Source organism: Lagenorhynchus albirostris, chromosome X (genome assembly GCF_949774975.1).
Source record: "Lagenorhynchus albirostris chromosome X, mLagAlb1.1, whole genome shotgun sequence".
In the NCBI taxonomy this organism is placed as follows: Eukaryota; Metazoa; Chordata; class Mammalia; order Artiodactyla; family Delphinidae; genus Lagenorhynchus; species Lagenorhynchus albirostris.
Genome location: NC_083116.1, coordinates 130158840 through 130183775, shown reverse-complemented (window position 1 = coordinate 130183775; position 24936 = coordinate 130158840). Strand labels below are relative to the sequence as shown.

Genomic DNA, 24936 nt, shown 5'->3' with positions numbered 1-24936 from the left:
CCGAAGCTTAGGATGAAGAGGCACCATGCTGGCCCCAACTGCGTTCTAACTGTGGGTAAAGAGCCCAACATAGCCCCTCACTTTTGTCCATGACACCTCATGGTCTAACGTTACTGGAAACTCTAACACCTCTGATGGGTTTGGGATTTTTTAAAAGCTTATTCTTACTTTCTTAGATTAACCATGCGCAGATACATCTGGAATATTAAAGAAAGTTCTGGCAAAAGGTGATTTTAAAAAGCCACCCAAACTGCAAAGCCACACACACACACACACACACACACACACACCCGGGGTCCCAGGCCCCTGCTGGTCCAACATCCTGAACACGTGTGACCTGGCTCTCCCTTCACACCCTTGGAACCCACAGGAAGTTATCCTTGAAGAGCAAGTATCTTCTTCATTAAGAAAGGGAAAGACAACTGGAGAGCTCATTTCCCCCCCACCCGGCCCTGCTCGGTCCCCAGAGCCAGTGACTTTCTATTTTTAAGGACAAGATGACTCACTGGGCACCCTATGCCCACTAGGCAGCGCCCAAAGGGCCCCCAGGCAGCTGCAGACACCGGGCTACGCCACGTCCGCAGCCCACCCACCAGCCCACGCCCCGCCTGATGCCCTGGCACCTTTCACAATAGACTTGCTTAAGTGCCCAAAGCAGATCCAGTTGCCAGCGCTGTGTGCCAAGGGCCGCCGGGTCCTCCACCAACTTTCCATTGTTGAATTGTGTTTCCACCTACCGCTGTGACTGCACTGGTCTAGGTTTCTATCCTCGTCTCCTGCCCTGCAAAACACAGCCAGCTTTTAAAGCGGCCCTGCAGAGCGCCCCAGAGGGAGGGAGGGAGGGAGGGAGAGACAGAGAAAAAGAAAGGGAGAGAGAGAGAAGATGGAGAAGATGAGACAGAGAGACACACAGAGAGAGAGAAAAACAGGAAAGGGAGGGAGAGATGGACAGAGGGAGAGAAAGAAGATGAAGGAGGAGATGGACAAGAAGGCTTGGAGGGAGAGGAGGAGAGAAACAGGAGAGAGGGAGGGTGCCTCCTGTCCCCTCCGTCCCAAACGAGGCTTCCTGGGCACCCCTTCCTCACAGCCAACTACATACGGGCAAAAGGCTACTGACGGAAAAGGGAAGGTTTCAAGGCCACTCTGAGTGGTTTTAATGCCACTCTGGCTGTGCCCCTTGGTCATATGAAACCCCAAGCCATGCCCTTGAGGCCAATGCTTCCTCCCTTCCAAGAGAGGGTGGGGAAGGGCCCGAAGAAGTACCTGGGTACCCCTGCTCCAGGGTCATTTACGGTATGTGCCCCCTTCCCCACTGATTCTTTCCTGACAGGTTGGGACAACTCCCTTAGCAACAAAGGGTTGCTAAGAAGCCACAGGCTGGCTTGAGCCCACAGCCTGAAGGCAGCGCCCTCGCGGAGTCGGGATATTCTGACCCACTCAGGGCGGGCTCCATACACCAACACGTTTTGGGATCCAGGCACTCATGGGACTGGAGACTTCACGTTTCCAGCTGCCTAGGAGTGGTCAGGTTCAAAGGAGGACGACAAAAAGGAAATCAGTGCCGGATAAAAGAAATGCCCAGTTCCGGATACACAGACGGAAAATACGGCAGGATAAGGAAATGCGTAATTCACCCCCAACGCCGCCCCGCGCCCCTAAAACGCCACGGGACACCTGACCTCCCAGTTCCAGATACGCTCTCAAGTCCAGGCGGGAGCATCCTGACGCGGGGGAGAGGGGGAGCCTGGCCAAGGTGAGGTCTGCAAGGGTCTCCGCGGCCGCCGCCGCCCTCAATGTGACGTGACCCCAGCAAGTTCTGTGACGTCGGGGGGGGCCCAGACACCGGGGAGGTTGCTGGGGGGCGGGAGGGAAGGTCTAAAACAGGAGACTTCGGAGGTGCGGGGCAGAGCGCCCGCAGGTGGGGAGGCTCTCTCGGGGGCCGGAAGGAAGCCCTCCAAGTCTCGGGGCGTTCGGCGGACCCAGGGCGCACGGGGAGCCCCGCGCGGAGATCCCGAGCAGGCGGGACCAGGCAGGGCCCTCCCCGGGCGGCGGCCGGGCGACCGCACACAAGCCTTTTGTCTGACGCCGGCTTCCCGGGCGGCGCCGAGCGCCCCAGCGGGCCGGGACCCCGCGCGTCGCACTCACCCACGGTGGCCAGCGTGTCGAAGTCCTGCGGGCGGTAGGCGGGCGGCTCCGGCGAGGGCGCCCCGGGGCCGGGGAAGTGCGCGGGCGCGCCGTCGGGGGTCTCCCCCGAGCTCTCTCGGGCGTCGGCGTCCGCCGCGGCCGCCTTGGCCAGCCCGGGCGCCTCCATGGGGGCGCGCTCAGGTCCGGGGCGCCGGGCCGGGCCGGGGGGCGCGGGGGGCCGGGCTTCCCGGGACGCAGCCTCGGAGGGCGGCGCGGCGGCGGCGGCGGCGGCGGCATCAGCGGCGCCCACCCATGCGCGGCCCCCGCCTCCCGGTCGGCGGCCGGGCGCAGCAGGCGGCGCGGCGGGGACAATGGCTGGGCGCGGGGCGGCGCTCAGGGCAGGAGCGGCGGCGGCAGCCGGTGGGAGTAGCCAGCGGCCTCTGAGGGCGGGCGCGGCGTGGCCTGGGCGGGGGACGCGGCCCGGGCGGGCGGGCGCGAGGCGGGGTCCTGGCCGCGGCCGCCCGGCCGCCTGTTCATTCCTCTCGTCCCGCACCCGCCGCCGCCGCGCGGGCGCTGCGTGCGCGCTGCTGGGGGGGCCGGGCGGAAGCGGCCTGGGCGGGGCCGCGCGCTCCCTCCGCCCGCCCGGGCGCCGGCCCGGACTCAGCCCGCCCGGCTGGGGGTGTGGCCCGCGCCGCCGCGCCCCGCCCCCCCCGCGCCCCAGCCCTGGGACCTCAGGGCCCGGGCGCCAGGAGCCTCTCCCGCCATTCTGGGGCGGGCGCTGGCGCGGGCGCGGGCGGCGAGGTTGCTCGCGCGGCCTCCGCGCCCCGGGGCGCCCCAGGGATGGGGTCTCGGCCGAGCTCCCCCGGGAGACGCGCAGGCCTGTCTCCGCGCCCCCTGCGCCCCAGCCCGGAAGGCTGGGGGAAGGCGGGACCGGCTGGGGAGCGGGAAGGCGTGGCTTAAAGAAAAGTAAAGTTAAAAAATAAAGCTGGAGTTGGATGCGGATGGGGCGCGCTCCGCCGACCGCGCGGTGCCCGCGAGTCCCGGCGGGCGGCCGCCACGTCTGGCGAATAAACATCGGGACCAAGGCCGCTCCCAGCGCTGGCTTGTTGGACTGCAGTCATGTAAGATACGCACCATGGGGGAGGCGCGGAGCCGCGCTCCCGGAGCGTTTCTTGACAGCTTCCGATAAATCTTTAATTATTTAAAAAGAACCATTTCTTAAAATACTAAGAGGCAGGTAACAATCAGACAACTACCAAATGCGGCGCATGCAACTTGACGGGCAGCTGGTGTAAACACACCAGGGACGATTTCGGAAAAGAAACGCAGTACGGTCACAGACAACTACACAACGGTAGCGTTAGGTTTTTCCTAATGGGAAGTGTGTCCCAGGCCATCTTTGGTTATAGTTATACCCCCAAAATGTCGGGGCTGTATCTGAAATGCAAATGTAACTAGACGGATGCGGCCACTGTTTTTCCGGGGATCTGGTTAAAGTGCTCCTTGGACCACAGCGGGCCGGGCAAGGAACGCCTGGAATCGGTCTTTCAGAGCAGCCCCCAGGGCTATCCGGGCCGCAGGTCCGCGGACCACAGTTTGAGCAGCGAGAGGCACCGAGCCTGCCCTATTGTTTGGCGGGATTCCAGCGATTCCGCCCTTGAAAGGGAGGGTCCTGCCCCTGAGTCTTCTAGTCGGCGTGGGGACGGTCTGTCGCAGAGGCCAGAACTACAGAAAGGAGGCGTTTTACGGGGGACTAGGCCGGGCCTGCCTCGCTTGGCCAGCTGGGAGGGGGTGACAGGAAATCAGAACCGGCTCTGGGTGTGGTGCTCTGGCCCCCGGCTGCCAGCCGCGCCCCTGCCCTCCTCTGCACACTGTGGGTGGCTTTTTCCCCGGGCGAGACGCCTGCTCTCTGCTGGTTGCCAGATCTTGAGCTGGAATGCGAAAAATGCGCTCCAGGAGCGGGCCGCGTGCGCCCCAGCGGCTGCTTAGACAAGGACTGGTCCCCCGCGCTCAGGCCACCAGGCCGTGCCCCACGGAGGGGCGACCGGGACGGTCCACGCCGGGTAAGGGCGCGACTCCACGCGGAGCGCGCGCCCGCTCCCCGCGGACGCGACCTTGTGACTGCGGTCGGGCTGGCTAATTAAGGTCGATGGTCAAGGCTAGGGTTTCACGCCCAGTGAAAGGCACGCCTTGCCCTTCTAATGGCAGCCGGGGAGGAAAAAGTAACAGAGACGCTTGCAGAGTTAAACTCTGGGTGGCGGAGTGGATCTGACCCTTCCTCGCCCGCCCGGAGTTTCACCGCATACCTACCTGTTCCTATAAATATCCCGGCGGGTTTCACAACACCTTGATGAACAAAGCCGCTTTCATCTGGAAGGCTCATAAAAATTCTTCAGAAACCACAGCATATTTCTTGAAAGGCAAAAAAGAAAAAAAAAAGCCGTGCAAGCGAGGCATTACAGGGGCATTTGTACCGCCTTTGGGATGAGCATTCGGTGGTGATGGGGCAGGGAAATACCGAACTCTGTAACCCAGCGGACTAAACGCTCCCCGTACGCAGAATGAGCTCTAAAGTCAACGCCGAAACAGGTGTAGGCGGTGTTCAATGAGGGAGAGAGAAAAAGGGTGGTCCGTGAGGGCAGCTGGACACTTCTTTTGGAATTGCATGTATTTGTAAATGTGTATGTCTATAAGTAGATAGGTAGATATGTGTGCGTGTGTATACTGAGTTAAAATAAAAAGCGTACAGTTGCCTTCACAAAGTTTACAATCTCTCTATATTATTATATATATATATTACATTCCAATGTGTTCTGATATATATTCTAAAGTGTTTACCAGCCTTCACAGACTTAACAATTTATATGTGTATAACAGATACTGAATATCACATATTATATTCTAATCTATTCTGTGATACATATGTTTTACAGTATATATTCTATCTGATTATGTTCCAATATATATATTCCAAAAGAAGTGTTCAGCTGCCCTCACAGACTTTATATATATTAGATATTATTATATCACATATATTCTATTCTGAATATATATTCTAATATGTTTTATTATATGTTCTAATATATATATTCCAAGAGGTTTTCAGCTGCCCTCACAGACTTTACAGTTTTTAATGTATATAATATGAGATACTATTTATACCCCACATATTCTAATCTATTCTGAGATATATATTCTCATGTTTTATTATATGTCCTAATATATATATTCCAAAAGAAGTTTTCAGCTGCCTTCAGACGCTACAATTTATATATAATATTAGGTATTATTTATGTGATATTACTACATTCTAATATATTCTGGAATATACATTCTAATATATTTTATTATATATTCTGATTCAGAGAAGCGTCCAGTTACAGGAATACGGTTTCCGACTTCCGTGGTCAGACTTTACTGTCATTCAGATGAAGCCGTGGTTTACTAGGAATAGCCTAGGTCATGTCTCATGCTCAGTGATTTTGTTCCCATTTCTCAGGTGAGCTGCTGCATAGCCCCGTAGGGGGGTTTTGTGCTTTCATTCGGCACCAGTGAATGTTTTCCTGGCAAGGAGTGATCCAAGCATTTATAAGCGCTCACTTTTAGTAGGTTTGCAACCCTCTGCTGCTTCTTTTTCCCTTGTCCAGACGGCCCTATGGTGGGTTTGCGTTGGTTTCATGCGCTAGAAATTCACGATAACCTAGTTAGTTGGCTACGTTCTATTACAATCCTGGGCACTTCTGCCTCCACGGATGGACTGCTGCTGGCATGATGAGTCACAGATGATGGTACTTATTTTATCATTACGATCAGTACACCCACAGTCATCAGAGGCCTGCCCCGGTGGGAGCCCAGCTGAATCCCCACCACTCACAAAGCGTCCCCACGCACCCCAAGGCTGTATTTTGGCGCCTGGCTCTCTAGAGATATTTTATGCAAAGCGGACCCCCTTTTCCAACAGCTTCAATTTCACTTGTTGAATAAGTGTTTGACCCAACATACGTGGATAAGTTTTGACCTAGCAATGGCCTTCCTGCTGATGGAAATGAAGTTTTCACCATGGAGATGTCACACACACTGCCCTGGTTGCGGAGGTCATGAACTCCAAATGGGCTGAGTAGCAATGAACTCATCCAAGGTAGAATCCTGGATGGTTAAATATGTGCACATTTGGGTAAAATGAAGCAATCCACCATCACTAACATAAAACAAAACCCTAAGCCACCCTCTCTACAAACTGAACTTTAAAAATCCGAAAAAGTACAAGGACATTTGACTGTCACACTGCTCTTATTCATGTATGGAGCTCCAACGTCTATGAATAATGGTTTTGTTTTGTTTCTGTTGTTTTTTGCGGTACACGGGCCTCTCACTGTTGTGGCCTCTCCCGTTGCGGAGCACAGGCTCCGGATGCGCAGGCTCAGCGGCCATGGCTCACGGGCCCAGCCGCTCCGCGCCATGTGGGATCCTCCCGGACCGGGGCACGAACCCGCGTCCCCTGCACTGGCAGGCGGACTCTCAACCGCTGCGCCACCAGGGAAGGCCTGAATAATGTTTTTATACGTGTCTATTTACTCGGAGGCTTTTCTTGAGAGATTTCAAAGGAAACTGTAGAGGAACGTGTTGAGAATAGACACATTGCCTGGGATAGACCAGCCTGTAATTAGAAGAAGGTGCATTTACTCATCACCGAAGATATGCAGGGAAGTTTTTACTTGTCAGATGCTGAAGAGATTCATGGAAAATCTAAGCTGTGATGCTGGAGGAACACAGGTGGGTTCATGCTTCCCGAAACGTGAATACATATGGTGGATAGAGGCATCCTTCATCCGAAAGGGAGGTTCACGTTCGATGCCCCCGTGACTGCTGTGTAACTGGACTTCTGAACTTGAACTTCAGAAGGTACATTTTACCCAAGGAACCATAGCGATGATTAGAAAGCAAAGATGATTAGGAAGTAAATATGATGACTTAAGAGCGATTTCACCAAGGGCATCGATCATTCTGTTCCATCATACGTTAACGCAGTTTCCTTTCCCTACCTAAAATCTCAAGTTGTGAAAATGAATGAGTGGGGTGGCCCCCATGAGCCACGGTGACCTGCATCCTAGAATCCACAAACCAGACCTTGTCACTTGGGTCAGGCTGTCCTTTTAGCTCATGTGCTAGTGTCTGGAGCTTTCCATGAATTCCAAGTACCACAAAGGAACATGAGAAAAATTATACCAGATCAAGTCGTGTATGTCTCTAGACATTATAAATAATATTCTAGTACCAGCTGTTATCTACTTTGGATTAAAAGCGTCTTTAGATTTTTAGATTCTCACCTTGTATGCTATTAAAAAGTACCACAAAGACATTACCACGAAAGAAAACTAAAATCCATTTCAGAAGGACTAGATTTAAAGATAGGGGGAAAGTACAAGACAGGTTCAAGGTTGTATTGTACAACACAGGGAATACAGCTAATATTTTATAATAACTGCAAATGGAAAGTAACCTTTAAAAATTGTACAAACATTTAAATTTTTTAAATTAAATAAATAAAAAATTTTAAATAAAGAAGTGGGAAAACAAACAACACAATGAGACTAGGGACTTCCCTGGTGGTCCAGTGGTTAGGAGTCTGCGCTTCCACTGCAGGGGGCACAGGTTCAATCCCTGGTCAGGGAACTAAGATCCCCCAAGCCGTGTGGCATGGCCAAAAAAAATAAAACAACAAGACTAGAACATGATAGTGGAGTGGGGTCAGTTTTCCAATCCCTGGATGGTCATAGGAGGACCTCCTAAACTTGACAGAGACAGAATCACAGGGGTAAACAGATAAACAGATCTGACAGCCTAAAAATGTAAGAACATTATGGAATTATAAACAAAATAAAAACACATTTACAACAAGAATGCAAAGTGCCTAAGAAAAGTACATGAACCAAACTGATATACGTTCAATGGGCATTAACAGACAATTAACCCAAAAAAGGGCACAGCTATGGGTCATTCACACAGGGAGGAAACAAAAAATCTTTAAAGTAACTAATAATCAAAGAAACTGGACTGAGAACCAACGTGACGGCTTTTTTCTTTTTGTTTTTAAATCCACCTGACATGGTACAGGTGAAATGTTCCATGCTAATGAGGGAATTCTTATACACTTTTGGTTGTAATGTTACAAAATGATCATATGTTTTGGTGCAGTCATTCTATGTCTAGAAATGTATTTCAGAATTAAATTTTGGAGAATATCAAAAGCCTCATGATCAGAGTTACCCATGATTATGGGATGAAGTGTCTGCAATCTCACACAAATTCAGATGTTGAAGTCCCCACCCCCAGGACCTCAGAAAATGTGGCTGGATTTGGAGATGGGGTCTTTAAAGAGGGGATGAGGGTACAATGAGGTCACTAGGGTGGGTCCTGATCCCGTAGCACTGGTGTCCTTATAAGAAGAGGAGATCAGGACACAGACACACACAGAGGGACGACCCTGTGAGGACACAGGGAGGAGACGGCCGTCTACACTCCCAGGAGAGAGGCCTCGGGAGGGACCAGCCCTGCCCACACCGGGATCTCAGATTCCAGCCTCCAGGACTGGAGACCATAAATTTCTGCTGTTTAAGCCGCCCAGTCAGTGATATTCTGTTTTAGTGACATGATCTGACAATGACACCAATGATTCAAGGCAGTTTTTATTATAGAGAAATAAATAGACATACTTTCAACACCCAGAAATATGGGAAAGTATACTGGTCTGTTTACGTAAGGGGATTTTCAAACTCTTCAGAATGGGAGCATTATGACCACATTTTAAGTATCATGGGCAGCCGTCCAAATTTTGTAACACACTCTGATCTTCACTATATAACAAGACGATGCCTCCCCCGCCCCAGAAAGGGAAGGAAATGTCCCAAAAGGCTGTGTCTGGAGTAGGAGAATCTTTACAAAGATTTTTCTAATGCTGTACGCCAATTTTTTTTTCATAAGGACAGAGACCTCAGAACACACAAGATTTCACAGGAGATACAGATTGAGAGTTATCTTAGGGCTTGCCTAGAAACTGTGGTTCTGTAGTTTATCTTAACTTCCAGGAGGGACGTAAGAAAACATTAATTCTTATCGGAGAAACAGATTGCTGCAGTTGGTCATCAGTATTTATCGGTAGGAAGAGGGAAGTTGAAAACTCGTGAAGGACGTGAGGAGGATGTGACTATAAGTAGAAACACACCCCCTGATCTTGGAGGAAGGCATTTGTGGCTGGAATTCTTCCTTGATGGAGGATTCAGGCCAGCCTCACAGCATCATCCCCTCCGAGGCGTGGTGGCGGGGCTCTAAAAATCCCGAAAAATAAGACTGGGAATGAGGTGGCAACTAGCTTTTCTCTTGATAAAGCCAGGATTTAAAAAAAATAGTTTCCTATTGCAGAGGAAAGAAAGAGATTGAGAAATGCATTTCACAGGAGTCCAGAATGCGTATGCCGTTTTAACAGGGCAAAGAACGTGGGTCACCCAGTAAACGTTATTCAGAAAACTGCAGGGTGACTTAAACGTAAATAAAGCCGGCCTCTTGGTCCGCTCTTGACGCGGAAATTAGTTCTTCACGTGTCAAAAGGCATGTGCAACAATAAAGCCCTGGAGCGTTAGATCAGAATATGGATTTTAAAATACGACAGTCGTAATAAATACATTTGTATAATCTGTATAACGTATACGTTTTCCATAGTGTATATGTAAGTTATACTGGGGTGGCCAAAAAGTTTGTTCAGGTTTTTCCCTAAGATCTTTTTTTTTTAATTAATTAATTTATTTTTATTTACTCGGCTGCATGTATCTTTTCGAATTAGGGAAAAGGGGGTGGGAGGGATAAATTAGGAGTTTGGGATTAGCAGATATATAAAATAGATAGACAACAAGGACCTACTGTACAACACAGGGCTCTGTACTCAATATCTTGTAATAATCTATAATGGAAAAGAATCTGAAAAAGAATACACACACACACACACACACACACACACACACACACACACACACACATATAACTGAATCGCTTTGCTGTCCACCTGAAACCAAAACATTGTAAATCAACAAAACTTCAATTTAAAAGTACATAAGTAAAGGGGAAAGAAAGAAGTGCTGTTCAGAACAGTCTTAGAAAATGTGGACAGACTTGACTAGAAACAGGCAATACTGGACATATCCAAATGGAGCCCTAAAACATCCCATCCCATAACCTTGAAAGAGCAGATTCCACCCATCCCCAGAAAGCAAGGATGCCACCAACACCTCATGCCTGGACTTAACATCAAACACCTGTCCACAGGATAAAAGGCACAACAGGTAGTATCCATCACGCATACATGGGGTATATTTGGGGTTACCACCACCAAGAACAACAACACAACCATGTGTTTGTATAATGAACAGTGGAACTTTATAAGAAAACGAGGGTTTGGTATCACTTGTTTTGAATTTTGCTGAATTCGTGGCTGCCCTCTCGGGCAAAAAGAAAGATGATACAAGTGTGACAGATAAGCTTGAGGTTAAATACAAAAAGACCTTCATGGGATAGGAATGTTCTGTGGTGTGAAATCTTTGAGGGACACAGAACTGAGAACAATTTAGAAACAAATTTAATCTGCTGTGTGGGCACACACAGAACTGGAGTTCACTGAATATCAGATACAGCGCTTCAGGTTTTAAAAGGGGGGCAGTAGGTGTGGGCTTGTCTAGAGACAGTACAAAGAGTTTCAGATTTCCAGAAGAAACTATATTCAATATCCTGGGATAAACCATAATGGAAAAGAATATTAAAAAGAATGTATATATATATGTATAACTGAGTCGCTTTGCTGTATAGCAGAAATGAACACAGCATTGTAAATCAAATATAGTTAGTTCAATAAAAAAATAAATTAAAAAAATTTTCCAAAAGATTCACAACAGAGTGTTCAATGGATGAAACTGTATAGTTTGGGGGAAAATTGATCCCTCAATGGGCCCAGCCTTGTGTGGGGCATTTTAATACAGACCGTGAAGTCATTTAGGCTGGAGTCTGTGGGTCTAAATTTTAGGATTTGAAAATGTCAATCAGTCTAATATTTCTACCGTGTGATCACTAAGGAATCTGAAGGTACCTGGATAAATGTGAATTCCTGGTAGGGGATTCCACAATCTTTGGCCAAAATGTTGAGATTCCACCATATTCTTAAAAAGCCAATGGCCAAGAAGCTTAGAGGCTGTCTTTCATGGACCAGGTACTGGGTTCCATGGTGGCCCCCCCTCTCTCCCCCCCGCAAAAAATGATATGTCCTCTTACAATCCATCAATGGGATGTTATTTGGAAAAAGAGTCTTTGTGGATGTGACTGAGGATCTCGAAATGAGATCAGCCTGGATGAACCAGGTGAGCCTTAAATCCAGTGATGCATGGACACATGTCCCTACATGAAAAGGAAACACAAGAGGAGAAAGCATTGTTTACAAGGAGGTAGAGATTGGGGTCATGCATCTACAAGCCCAGGACCACCAGAAGCTGGGAGAGGGGATGGGACAGCTTCTCCCTCAGAGCCTCCAGAACTAACCAGCCCTGCCCACACCTTCCTCTCACACTTCTGGTCTCCAGAACGCAGGATACATTTCTGTTGCCCTAAGTCGCCCCAGTTGGGGGTAATTTGTTACAGTAACCCCAGGAATCCAACACATCAGCTTGTCTTATTTTAGATCCCCATGAGAATTTGATGAACTGGAGGTCGTACTGTGGACGGTCTGTTTCTGTAGACACTCCCATTTGTTGCCCCAAGGGCACGGGATAAACCTTTTACAGAAAAACTCTAAAAATATGTATACATCTGTCTACCTTTAGCCAGTTGGCAGGTTGCCTTCCTCTTTGCAAAATGATGAGGTTGTACCGGTGGGGGGGTCTGTCAATGTGTCACATCCCAGACTGATGGTGCAAGAATGTTCCACAGTCCAGCCCACCCAAGATAAACTGTGCGCTTGCCACAGATGATGGCTTCAATTGGCGAGGGTGTGGAGAAAAGGGAACCCTCGTGCACTGTTGGTGGGATTGTAAATTGGTGCAGCTACTATGGAGAACAATATGGAGGTTCCTTAAAAAACTGAAAATAGAGCTACCATGTGATTCAGCAATCCCACTCCTGGGCATATACCCAGAAAGGATGAAAACTAATTGGAAAAGGTACATGCACCCCAGTGTTCATAGCAGCACTATCTACAATAGCCAGGACATGGAAGCAACCTAAATGTCCATCAAACAGAGGAATGGATAAAGAAGATGTGCTATATATATATATATATACAATGGAATATTACTCAGCCATAAAAAAGAATAAAATAATTCTATTTGTAACCACATGGATGGACCTAGAGATGATCAGACTAAATGAAATAAGCCAGACAGAGAAAGAGAAATACTGTATGTTATCACTTATATGTGGAATGTAAAAAACATAAGAAACTAGTGACTATAACAGAAAAGAAGCAGACTCACAGATGTAGAGAATGCATTAGTGGTTACCAGTGGGGAGAGGGAAGTGGGGAGGGGCAGTATAGGGGGAGGGGAGTAAGAGGTACAAACTATTAGGGATAAAATAAGCTACAAGAAAATAGATAGCTAGTGGGAAGCAGCCGCATAGCACAGGGAGATCAGCTCGGTGCTTTGTGACCACCTAGAGGGGTGGGATAGGGAGGGTGGGAGGGAGATGCAAGAGGGAGGGGATATGGGGATATATGTATACGTATAGCTGATTCACTTCGTTATACAGCAGAAACTAACACACCATTGTAAAGCAATTTTACTCCAATAAAGACGTTAAAAAAAAAAAAAGCTACAAGAATACATTATACAGCACAGGGAACATAGCCAATATTTTATAATACCTGTAAGTGGAGTACAACCTATAAAAATCGTGAATCACTATATTGTACACCTGTAACTTCAGCAACTATACTTCAATAAAAAAATTTAAATTAAAAAAAAAAAGAATGACAGCTTCAAAACTCTGACCTCCTTTTGGAACTATTGCTACCGATTTTCTTGCTCTCAAAGATCTTTCCAGAATTTTGCAAGGAGCAGTGAGAACAAGACACAGAGGACAGAAGCAGCGTCCCTCATACTAGCTGCCAGTGTTCATAAGAGGCGCGTGTTATTATTTCCTGACTCGGGGGTGTGAGATGGCTGCAGGCTTTTGTGGTTGCAGGCTGGGTGTTTGTTCTTCTGAGCTCCTGCCGTGTGAGCCGGGATGCTTGCAGGTAGAGCCTACGCGTCAGAGCTCTGTGGGGCCACAGGGAGCCGTCTGTCTCAAGGCTACATCTGGTGCAACTCCAGCTTGTCAAAAGTAAAGTAAAGGCTGCCGGGAAATGGAATCTCGGAAGGAGGTGAATGCAGTTATTTCAGAAACAGACTGGATTTCTGGCTCCCTCCTGCATAATGAATACGAATGAAATAGCACAACTTCTGCCCTCTCTCTTCCCAATCTGCAGGTTTCCTTCATGGTTTTCATTAAATGGGATGAGGTCGGTTGCATATTTAGGTGGATGGGGTGCTATTCTGGAATGAGCACGCAGCGGTCATCAAATCGAGAGCTGAGGAGCGGTGACTTGAAGCTGGGTTCCGCTGGGGCTGTCCGCAGGACCACGTCCACGGGGCTTCGGTTTCCTCCCAGCCCTGGGAGCATCCCTGGAGAAATGGGACGAAGCTACAGGGGCTTTCCTAACCTCTTACAAGTGTCCCTTCCACCCCCATTCTGTGGTGACATGGACTGAATTGCGTGCCTTTAAAATCCATATGTTGAAGTCCCAACCCCCAGGACCTCAGGATGGGGCTGTGTTTGGACACGGGGTCTTTAAAGACGGGATGAGGGTACAATGAGATCACTAGGGTAGGTCCTGATCCCTTATAAGAAGAGGCGATCAAGACACAGATGCGCAGAGAGGAACGACCCTGTGAGGACACAGGGAGGAGATGGCCGTCTACACGCCCAGGAGAGAGGCCTCTGGAGGAACCAGACCTGCCCACACCTGGATCTCAGATTCCAACCTCCAGGACTGGGAGAGATACATGTCTGATGTTTAAGCCCCAGTCGCACGGCGATTGGGTGCAGCCCCAGTGCATCACCCAATCAGTGGTGCATTGTTTTGGCAGCTCTAGGGAACTAAGACATGTGAGACATAGTAAGTTTATCTCGGATGCAAGGGGGAGGAATTTAGGCTCCACTTCTTGGGGGAAGGGCAAGATAAGAACCTGTGGAAGGGAGATGTCAGGTCACCTCTGGGGCTGCGCCATCTTTAAGGTGCTTGTTTTGCGGGGACGGTGGGAAAAGGTGATGTCATTCGTTTGAAGTACCGTGACTGCACTCTGACACGCACCGGATCAGCTGCCGCAGAGCGGTGAAGCAAGAATCTTCATCTGATACCCCCCCCCTTTTTTTTTTAAATACCCTTTTCTTAATACCATCTTCTTGACTTCTCAAACCACTTTGGCCACCGAGCCGGGGCCCCACCCTTAACACTTCCTGCTTCAGTTTGCAGTCAAAAGCCATCTGAGTGTTTTACTAAACCTTGGTCGTAAACAATTCATGCTCTGACGTTGGAGGGGTTCCGGAGAGGTTCTTTAACACTTTTATGCCGCCATAAAGAAACAACAAACTTTTGCCATTTGCAACAACGTGGATGGACCTGGAAGATATTACGCTCAGCAAGACACGTCAGGCAGAGAAAGACAGATACTGTAGGATCTCACTTATATGTGGAATCTAAAAAACAAAGCAAACTAGTGAATATAGCAAAAAAAGCAGACTCACAGATACAGAGAAGAAACTAGCGGTTACCAGTGGGGAGAGGGAAGGGGGGAGGGACGAGATAGGGGGAGGGGATTAAAAGACACAAAGTATTACGTATAAAATAAATAAGATACAAGGGTATATTGTACAGCACAGGGAATAGAGCCATTGTATCTTGTAATAACCTATAATGGAGTTTAATCTGGAAAAATTGTGAATCACCATGTTGTACCCCTGAGACATATAATATTGTATATGTATATCAACTCTATTTCAATTTAAAAACAAACCCCCAAAAGCCCTGGCTCATCCAACCCCCCAAAAAAAAGACACTGTAAAAGAAAATACATAATTTACTGGAAAATACATTAAAAATTGTTTAGGGACTTTCTATTTTATTTCTCTTCTAGAATAGGTGGTACCTGGAGTTATGTTCAACTCCATGTATAGGGCATGCCACCGGGTACAAAGACCAGAGATGCCAGGTGAGAAGGACACTAATCAGATCCTTCTACAGCGTTTGTGTTGCTCTGTCCATCACTCTGTGGGCACCCTTCCCTGGTGTGCACATTTCACGGGTCCCGCTGAATAGTTCCTAATCTATAGCCCAGGGTTTTTCTTCCCTGGCACTGGGGATATTTAGACCAGATAATTCTTTGCTGTAGGGGAGCTGTCCTGGGCACTGCGGGCTGTGGAGTAGCATCCCTGGTCACCGCTCACCCCATGCCAGGACCATGTCCTTTTCCCCAGTGGTGACAACCAAAAATGTCTGCAGACATTGCCTCTCTGCAGAAGGAGGGCACTGTCTGTGGTAGAGAATCACTGTCTTAGCACCACGTATAGTTGCTATTCCACACAGACGATAGATATAATTTTTGTACGTGGGTGTGTATATATACGTTTAGATAGATAGATAGGTAGATAGATAGATGCTAGATGGATAGGTGGACAGATAGATAGAAACTATGTACCAGACATTTATTATATAATAGACAAATTAGATAGATAGATAGGCTCACATTTGTCTTTTTAAATTTGGCTACAATTTTCATTTAAAGAAAACATCCCTAAAATTGATTTGTCTCCATTTAATCTTTTTTTTTAATTAATTAATTTATTTGTTCTTATTTTTGGTTGTGTTGGGTCTTCGTTGCGGTGTGTGGGCTTCTCACTGCAGCGACTTCTCTTTTTGCGGAGCACGGGCTCTAGGCATGCGGGCTTCAGTAGTTGTGGCACGCGGGCTCAGTAGTTGTGGCTCGCGGGCTCTAGAGCGCAGGCTCGGTAGTTGTGGCGCACAAGCTCAGCTGCTCCACGGCATGTGGGATCTTCCCGGACCAGGGCTCGAACCTGTGTCCCCTGCCTTGAAAGGCAGATTCTTAACCACTGCACCACCAGGGAAGCCCAGTCTCCGTTTAATCTTAAATAATACTTCTACAAACTTAGCTACTTTCCTGGTATCTGTTCCATGACAATACTACTCAACCAATTTATCATGACAGCGTAGGGGGAAGCAAGTTTCACATGCTTTGTGAAAGTCTCCAGTTTGAAAGAAACTCCTTTCAGGGAAGCTGAAATGATATTTGTATAGAAAACAGTGCAGCAAGAAATCCAATGCGGAAATCACAGTGACCAAAAGAAATAAACAAATTGTTGCGTTTGTATTTTTTGAAGTTTTTAAGTTTTTCTTCAGTAAAGGTCTATAAGCATAAAGAGCTTTTTTTTTTTAGACCTATTTTTGTTCGCACCTACGTGGGTAGCGTAATCCCAACACAGCATATGCGGGAATTATTCACATTTGCAAAGCTTTCTCAGAGAATCTGAAGACACATTAGCTTGATACTTCTAAAGCTCTCTCAAGCTCATTTCATTAATTCCTTAAAATGTCACTGGGCTAGTGCAAAAACTAGAACGCAACTTTGAGAAAACATCACCAAATGCAGCTTTTCTCTGGAAACTGCAGCTTCCAAATGTAAAAAGTCCTCTTTCCGACATAACTCCTTCCAAACGAATCTTGCCTCAGTGGTGAAATTACTTTGTATAAAAGAACAGCTTAAAATTAGGTTGAAGCCAGGTAATGATTACTCTTAAGAAAATATTTAGACGCTGATGCTGAAATTTTAGGTATTTTTAAATGTTTGAGCTGATCACCCCTAAGGCATCTGTGGACACATCCATATTCTTTTCCTCGTGGGTGTTTGTTTTAAATTGAGCAATCTGGGCTTCGAGGGGAGAAACTGTGTTCATCCCGTGGAATTTTGATCTTGTCTGTCTAATCAGATGTCACTGGGAGAGTCTGTCCAGTTCCTGGGGGTTGAGGGGGTTTACGTCAGCAGACCTCACTCTTCCAGACATTATTGCTTATCTCAGTGCCTCAGACGGGAAAATCTGGGGTCAGGAATCTCACTCATCTGTCTTTTATTGACCTGGAGCTCCTTTTAACACCCGGACCAAAAAAAAAAAAAAAAAAAAAAAACCAAATGAAGAAAGCACCCCCAACTTCTATGAACAAAGAGATGTCGCCGCCTATATTCATTTAACGTTTTGGTTAAACATAGTTTTTAAAAGGAAGAAGATGCAGACATAAGTTATGTTGATTATTTTAATAAAGGATTTTAAAAATATAAAACAATCTATCGTTACGTCTGTACTATTTAAGTAGACTTTTATGAAGACATGGGGGAGGTGGGTGTTTTCCTAAGCATAGAATTAGCAGCTAGAATGAATACTCCTTCCTTGATTTAAGATGGAATTGAAACACGTTGTAGTTTTAATGCTGAGTTTAGCTTTCATCCCCCCAGTTTTCCCGAGATTTCTGGGACCGCGGTGTTCCTTCAATCGCTTCTGAAATACCCTCTGATTCTAATAAGAAGTCTGATCTTCTGTTTTTTTACCTAGAGAAATACAATCGTGAGCTCTATTCCAGAGGCACTTATCCGTATTACAAAAACACATTTGCAAACCCAAATGCCTTTCCTAAAATACGGTTTGGATATTGGAGTGGAATAAAATGCTTCAAACGAATCAAGCCAAAAAAAAAAAAAAAAGTCTAAAGTGTACATCCTTAAGAATTAAAATTTTAAGTATTTTTTTGTACGGTCCCTTCGAAAGGCGTTTTATGATTCAAATGTTGTCCTTGTCCTCTGGCAAGCGATCGAGAAAATTGCACAAACATTTTATCTCTGGACAAGAAGATCTAAAACACAGCAGTTACTCAAGAGACGAGACGTGAGCCCAGAGAAATTGCACGTGGTTCACTTCCCCGCAAAGGACGCTCATTTTACTGTGTGGGAAATCACTGTCTTCTAGCCTCAGTGCCACTGACTTTTGGGGCTGTGTGACTCTGTGATGCGGGGCGTGCTGGGCACTGTGGGCTGTGGAGCAGCATCCCTGGTCTCCACCCACCACGCACCAGCAGCATCCCCTCCCCTATAGCTGTCAGAGCCAAAATGTCTCCAGACACTGCCAAGTGTCCCTGGGGAGGCAAAATAACCCCCAGGTTGTGAATCACGACTCAAGAGACATGAGGACGATACACAAACGAACTGGAAATCGTGAACACTGATCTTAGCGGGACTGACTTGGGATCTGCTCGGCTGGACCCCAAGTTTCTGGTTGGGTGACTATCTTCCCCATGGGTCTTCATGCTGGGGTGCAGGCCAAGGGGCAGCGGGTACTTGGGGTGTCCCACTCTTCTGGCAGAGAATGGGAGCTAAGAAGATTAAACAAACGAGGCTGCCTCATTTAGAGCCCATATTTTGGTCACCTGTTACTGATGCATTGGCCAGTAACATGTTTGAACCCAATACAATGGTGCAGGAATAGTTCCTGTGCTATAAAAATGATTCTAGTACCAATTCCAAGGTGTATGTGTGTGTGGGGGGAGGGTTCCCCACATCAGTGCTTGCACACCAGTTGGGTGTCCTACAGTTCAACTCAATTCTGACACATCTACCTGGAGAAAAGGTCGGACCCCACAGGTGAAGGGCTCAAGTCCTGCAAGACTTCCTCCACTTCAGATGCCAATCCAAAATCCAGGGTGACACCTGTGTTTCTGAGCGACCACCTATTCTGGGATTCTATTAATTTGCTAGAGTGGTTCACAGAATTCAGGAAACCTGTTTATTCTCTAGATTACCGGTTTGTGACAAAGGATATTAAAAGGTACAAATTCACAGCCAGACGGAGAGGTCCCAAACAAAGGAGCTTCTGTGCCTGTGGAGTGTGGGGTCTGGCATCATGTCACATGGAACTGACCTCGCTCCCCAACTTGGAAGCTCTCTGAATTCCACCCTTCTGGGTCTGTAGGGAAGCTTCATTACTTAAGCACGACAGATTCACTCATTGGCCATGGATGACTGATTCAACCTCCAGCCCCTCTCCTCTCCCTGGAAATCAGGGGGGTGGGACTGAAAATTCCAACCTCTAATCACAGGGTTGGTTCCCCGGGCCCCCATCCTTAGGCAAGTTAACAAAAGTCACCTCATTAGCATAACAAAAGACACCTTGGTCTTTCTCCTCATGAAATTCCAAAGGTTTGGGGAGCTCCATGCCACAAAGGGGGGTGAGGACCAAAGACATATTTCTTATAAATCACAATATCACACCTACTTTTGTGGGAGACTCTACAAAGTCCCTGAGTCTCTGAGTCTCTTGTTTCTGCCTTTTACCATCTTCCTTAATATCTGGGCAGCCTAGTGCTAAAATTACAGGATGCTGCCTTTGGCTTTTTTTTTTTTTCCACATCTTTATTGGAGTATAATTGCTTTACAATGGTGTTAGTTTCTGCTGTATAACAAAGTGAATCAGCTATATGTGTACATAAATCCCCATATCCCCTCCCTCTTGCATCCCCCTCCCACCTCCCTATCCCACCCCTCTAGGTGGTCACAGAGCACCGAGCCGATCTCCCTGTGCTATGCGGCTCCTTCCCACTAGCTATCTGTTTTACATTTGGTAGTGTATCTATGTCCATGCCACTCTCTCACTTCGTCCCAGCTTACCCTTCCCCCTCCCCGTGTCCTCAAGTCCATTCTCTACGTCTGCGTCTTTATTCCTGTCCTGCCCCTAGGTTCTTCAGAACCTTTTTTTTTTTAAGATTCCATACGTATGTGTTAGCATACGGTATTTGTTTCTCTTTCTGACTTACTTCACTCTGTATGACAGACTCTGGGTCCATCCACCTCACTACAAATAACTCAATTTCGTTTCTTTTTATGGCTGAGTAATACTCCATTGTATATATGTGCCACATCTTCTTTATCCATTCATCTCTCGATGGACACTTAGGTTGCTTCCATATCCTGGCTTCAGCTTTGGTTTCTCGCTGAAAGACTACACATTCCTTTCGGTGATGAATCCCACACAGAACTTCCCTCTTCCGATAATCAGTGGTCCTCAAAGCCAGCCTGCACCAGCAGTGCTGCATCATCTGGGGATTTTCTGGACATGCAGAATCTGGGGTCCCTCCCAGATGGGATGAACAGAAAGCTCTGGGGGTGTGGCTGTGTTGAACGAGCCTTCTGGGAAATTCCCAAGCACGCACCAGGCTAAGAGGAGAAGGCTGCTTCTTCCCAGAGACGCCCAAGCTTCACCACCTGAATCCCTGGGGAGGATGGGACCCTTCTTCTGGAGCAGCATCCTGGGGGTGGATATACGATGGGCAAGACACCTGACAGTATGGAAGACGCTGGAGCGTACCCACCCCTCCCCGGTGATGGCTGTGGGCTGGGCACCAAGTCCTGGGGTCATGCAGAATCTCACTCCTTTCTCGGGTCAGCTCACGTGAGGGCAGGGGACGCTGTCCAGGCTAGTGAGACTCAGTGAGGCTTCTGCTTCTTGGCAGAAAACGTGGAGCTCATTTCTGTTGGACTCAAACCTGGACTGTTGTAGGCTTAGAGTCGGGCTTCTCAACCAGGGGTGATCCTGCCTCCTGGGGGACCACTGGCAATGCCTGCAGGTGTTTTTGACTGTTATAATTAGAGGCCAGGGGTGCCACTGTATGAGATGTCCTAGGGCTGCCTTCACAAATGACCCAAACCAGATGGCTTAAAACAACAGAAATTTATCCTCTGTCAGTCCTGGGGACCAGATGTCAGAGGTCAAGGTGCCCCAGGGCCGCGCCCCCTCCAGAGGCTCCAGGCGAGGGTCCTTCCCGCCTCTTCCAGCTTCTGGGAGCTCCAGGCATCTCTGGGCTCGTGGCCGCGTCCCTCCCGTCTCTGTCTCCGTCTTCATGTGGCTTCTCCTGTGTCTGTGTCTCTCCTCGTCTGTGTCTTGTAAGGACGCTGTCACTGGATTTAGGGCCACCCTCCTCCAGGAGGATCTCATCTCAGACCCTTCCCTTCATCACGTCTGCAGAGAGACCCAATTTCCAAACGAATTCCTATTTGCAGGTTCTGGGTAGACATACATTTTGGACCCACTGAACCCACAACTGGGCCCATCTTAGGATTCTACCCACCACACTCACGATTTTCAATATATTTCCTAACAAGGAAACACAAAAGTGTATCTGAAACATTCCCTTCCTGTTAAAGAATAAAATACACGAATACGTTCTTCAAATAGCCTTCAATCAAGTCCAACCTCTGAAATATTGACAGTTGGCCTTTTTCCAACCAACCAAACATTAAAAATACGCAAAACTCTCCTGCATCTGCCGGTCTGATTCTCTCTCATTCTATGCTCTACCAGGAAAGGCGCCTCTGAGCTACCGTTCAATGCTTTTTACACGGTTGCTTTTTCTGAAACAACCATGTTTGAACTGAACTTTCAGTGGACACGGGGGAGGATTTATTTAGCATCTATGTTTTCCAAGGAGCATCAGCTCTGTTCTGTGTCACCCAGCCCCACCAAACAATTACATGGTTTTAATACAGATCGAAACGGTGACCATAATTATGCTGCCCATCTAATCCAACGCACGATGAAAGTGCTATTACAAGCCTAATTACTATATAGTTATATATGATCAGAAGTTTTCCAGCTAATAGGAGCACATTCTTTGCAAGGAAAGGAGTGTGTGTGTGTGTGTGTGTGTGTGTGTGTGTGTGTATTTGCATTAGTAATTATAGTGCTGTCGCAGTGCTTTGAAAAAGAAAAGTGGCTTTGGCTTTGCTTTGTTTTACTCCAGGTACCCTTTATTAAATAAAGTCTGAGGTGTGTATGTCACAAAGAGAAGTGAAGAGTCATCCCAACTTGTTTTTTATGATTACATGAATATTATTTGCTGTGAGCCAAGTTGTAGGATGAGAATCCTAAATTGGAAAATAATTACATTTTCCAAGTTCAAGGGTTTACATTGTTTATTCCTTGGAAACATCAGGAGTGAGATGTCTTTCACAGAAATGTTTTGAGGCTTAAGCAACATATATGAAAACATTTTGTCAACCAATGATCAGGTGGAATTGTTATTAGAGTATGAAGTGTTGCAATAAGTAAAAACCAGGAGATCTAATCCAGCTGGGCAAATGTCTCATGATGGCGTCAGGCTTGAATTGGGCTGAGGTGCTAGGAAAAAAAAAAGATTGCCCTTGCATGGTGCCTGAAATGACCTTCTTTGTGGAGACCCTTGGGATTCCATCATCTTCCAGAAGGTCCCAGTTGAAATACAAACAAAACTGAGAAAGGAGATAGGTGAAACCAGCAGAATTCACTCTTTTTATTTTATTATTTTGTATCATTTTAATTTTAGCTACGGTCTGCAGATGGGAAGAAGAAAATTCTAGCGCTTTTCAGTTTTTAACAGCTTTTGGAGATACTATTCACATAGCTTTCAATTCACCCAAGGTGTACACTGGGATGCCCTCAGTCCATGCACAGAGTTGTGCAACCAGCACCTCTATTTAATTCCAGAACATTTTCATCACCCCAAATAGAAAGCCCGTCCCCACGAACATTCAGTCCTCACCCTCTCCCTGGTAAACACAAACCCACTTTCTGTCTGTCTGGATCTACCTGTTCTGGACGTTTCCTATCAATGGAATCACACTGTGTGTCCTTCCGCATCTGGCTTCTCTCACTGAGCATCGTGTGTTCAAGGTCCATCCACGCTGTAGCCTGTGTCAGGGCTTCACTCCTTTTCACGGCTGAGTAATATTCCACGCGTGGATGGATCCCATTCTGTTTATCCATCCGTCCCTCCTTCCCTCCATCCGTCCATCCAGGCATCCACGGACACTTGGGTGGTTTCCACCTTCTGGTGGTTGTGAACAGTGCTGTGAACGTGTGTGTACAGATGTTTTTATTTCTCACCCTGCCACTTACGTCAAGCAAGTGCGTGTGAACATCTTTCAAAACAGATGGTGCCACGTGTATAGAGGCTCTCCCCGCTGAGACCCACCGTGGTTCAGATAAAGTCTGAGAGGGCAGCAGGGTGGGCTGGGGGGTCAGCCCGGAGTGTCAGGTGACTTGCCAAAGAGCAGGGACATTTATTATCCACCCGTCACCACTGTCGCCTTCATAGATTTGATGGTGTCTTCACGGTCACCTGCTTTTTCACCACCTGACCCTGAACAGGCCACGCGGTCTCAGCAATGCCAGCAAGTGTAAAATACATGTGGGTACCACCTTGGGTAGGATTCACTTCCTCTGCAGGGAACAGAAAGCCCAGTGCACAGTGATGCAGAAGAGATGGATATTTTCTCTTCCTAGGAAGGAGAAAGTCCACCCGGATGCAGCCCAACGCCCGTGGGGTGCTCTGCCCGCTTGCAGGCTGGTCTGTACCCGGATAGCCCAGGACGGTGGCATCTGGCTTCTCAGAGGGAGGCTGGAGATGTCAGAGAAGAAGGTGACAGACACCCAGCTCTTCCGAAGAGGCTCATGGGAGCTGCCCCCGGGGGCTTCTTGCTTTCATTATGCCCAACCAACTGTCATCCTACGCCCCTCCAGCGGCAAGGAAGCCTGGGGTCGTTGTCCTGAATCCGAGAGGCCTTGTGCCGGGTTCCAGACCCTTCGTGGCGGAAGGAGAGTGGAGTGAATACTGCAAGCGCCCCCAGGCGGCTGTCCCACGGCAGGGGCTGCATTTTGGTCTCTTGTATGTGTGTTTTGGGCGAATAGAAAAAAAGAAATTATGTTGCAGAAACTAGACGAGTGCGGGAACAGTTGAAGCTTGAAAGACGCAGTGCTCGGGCGGTAGGGAAAGAATAACAGAAGAGAAAAGAAAAAGCCAGCCGTTATAACGGAATCGATGTGAAAAATCAGTGAAAGGATGGACGAGGCAGACAGGTGGGTGACTGCGGCTGGTGAGAGGGCAGAATTCCCTGTCGTGGTTACTAGACTTGAGATCAGTGATTCTCACCTGGGGCTGACCTTTTCCCTCCACCCCCAGGGGACACTTGGCAACGTGTCCGGAGACACATTTGGTTGTCACCATTTGTGGAGGGGGGGAAAGAGGGAGAGGGAGAGAGAGACACAGAGACACAGAGAGAGACTGTGATAGCACCCACAAGGTTTCCCACTTGCTGTTTTAACAATCGTAAAACATACAACTCAGGGGCAGTCAGCACATGCACAATGCTGTGCACCCCCCATTTCACCACCCCAAAAAGAGACCTCGTACCCATCAAGCGGTCACTCTCTGTTCCCCTCCTGCAGCCCCTGAGGATCTGCGTCCATCATCCCATGGTTTTTTTCCCTGTGTCTCCACTGGACCATCCTGTCATCAAAACACCGCCCACTCCACTAGGACCTGACGTTAACTTGATTCTACCTGCCAAGCCCCTATTTCCAAGGACGGTCCCGTTCTGAGATACTGGGGTTAGGATTTCAGGGTATCTTTGGGGGAGGTTGGGGGTATAATTGAGCCCACCGGAGTGCTCAAAACTCAGTAATGACGATCCATGCATTTTTTAAAAGGGAAATGATATTAAACTTTTATTTATATTTGGTGTACTTATTGAAATTAAACTCTTCCAGCAGGTCAGAACAGTTTACAGTTTACAGTTCATGGCATTTACAGATGGTTTCTTTTGTTTTAACTGAACTCAAAGGGAAAAGAGGGGACGTCCCTGGCGGTCCAGT

At 47.7% G+C, this 24936-nt stretch overlaps 1 protein-coding gene across 5 annotated transcripts in view; it reads right to left on the bottom strand.

Moving 5' to 3' along the window:
* The window catches only part of PRKX (protein kinase cAMP-dependent X-linked catalytic subunit), an 83258-nt gene extending 80894 nt beyond the window's left edge, over nucleotides 1-2364 (bottom strand). For 3 of the 5 annotated variants that reach the window (XM_060137438.1, XM_060137439.1, XM_060137440.1), the window contains exon 1: nucleotides 2146-2362. In XM_060137438.1, coding sequence (XP_059993421.1) covers nucleotides 2146-2311 — 166 coding nt within the window. In that variant the 5' untranslated portion in view covers nucleotides 2312-2362. Of the gene's footprint in view, nucleotides 1-2145 lie in introns of all 5 variants that reach the window. The other 2 variants (XM_060137441.1, XM_060137436.1) reach the window with 2 other exon arrangements.
* Between the last annotated feature and the right edge of the window lie 22572 nt (nucleotides 2365-24936).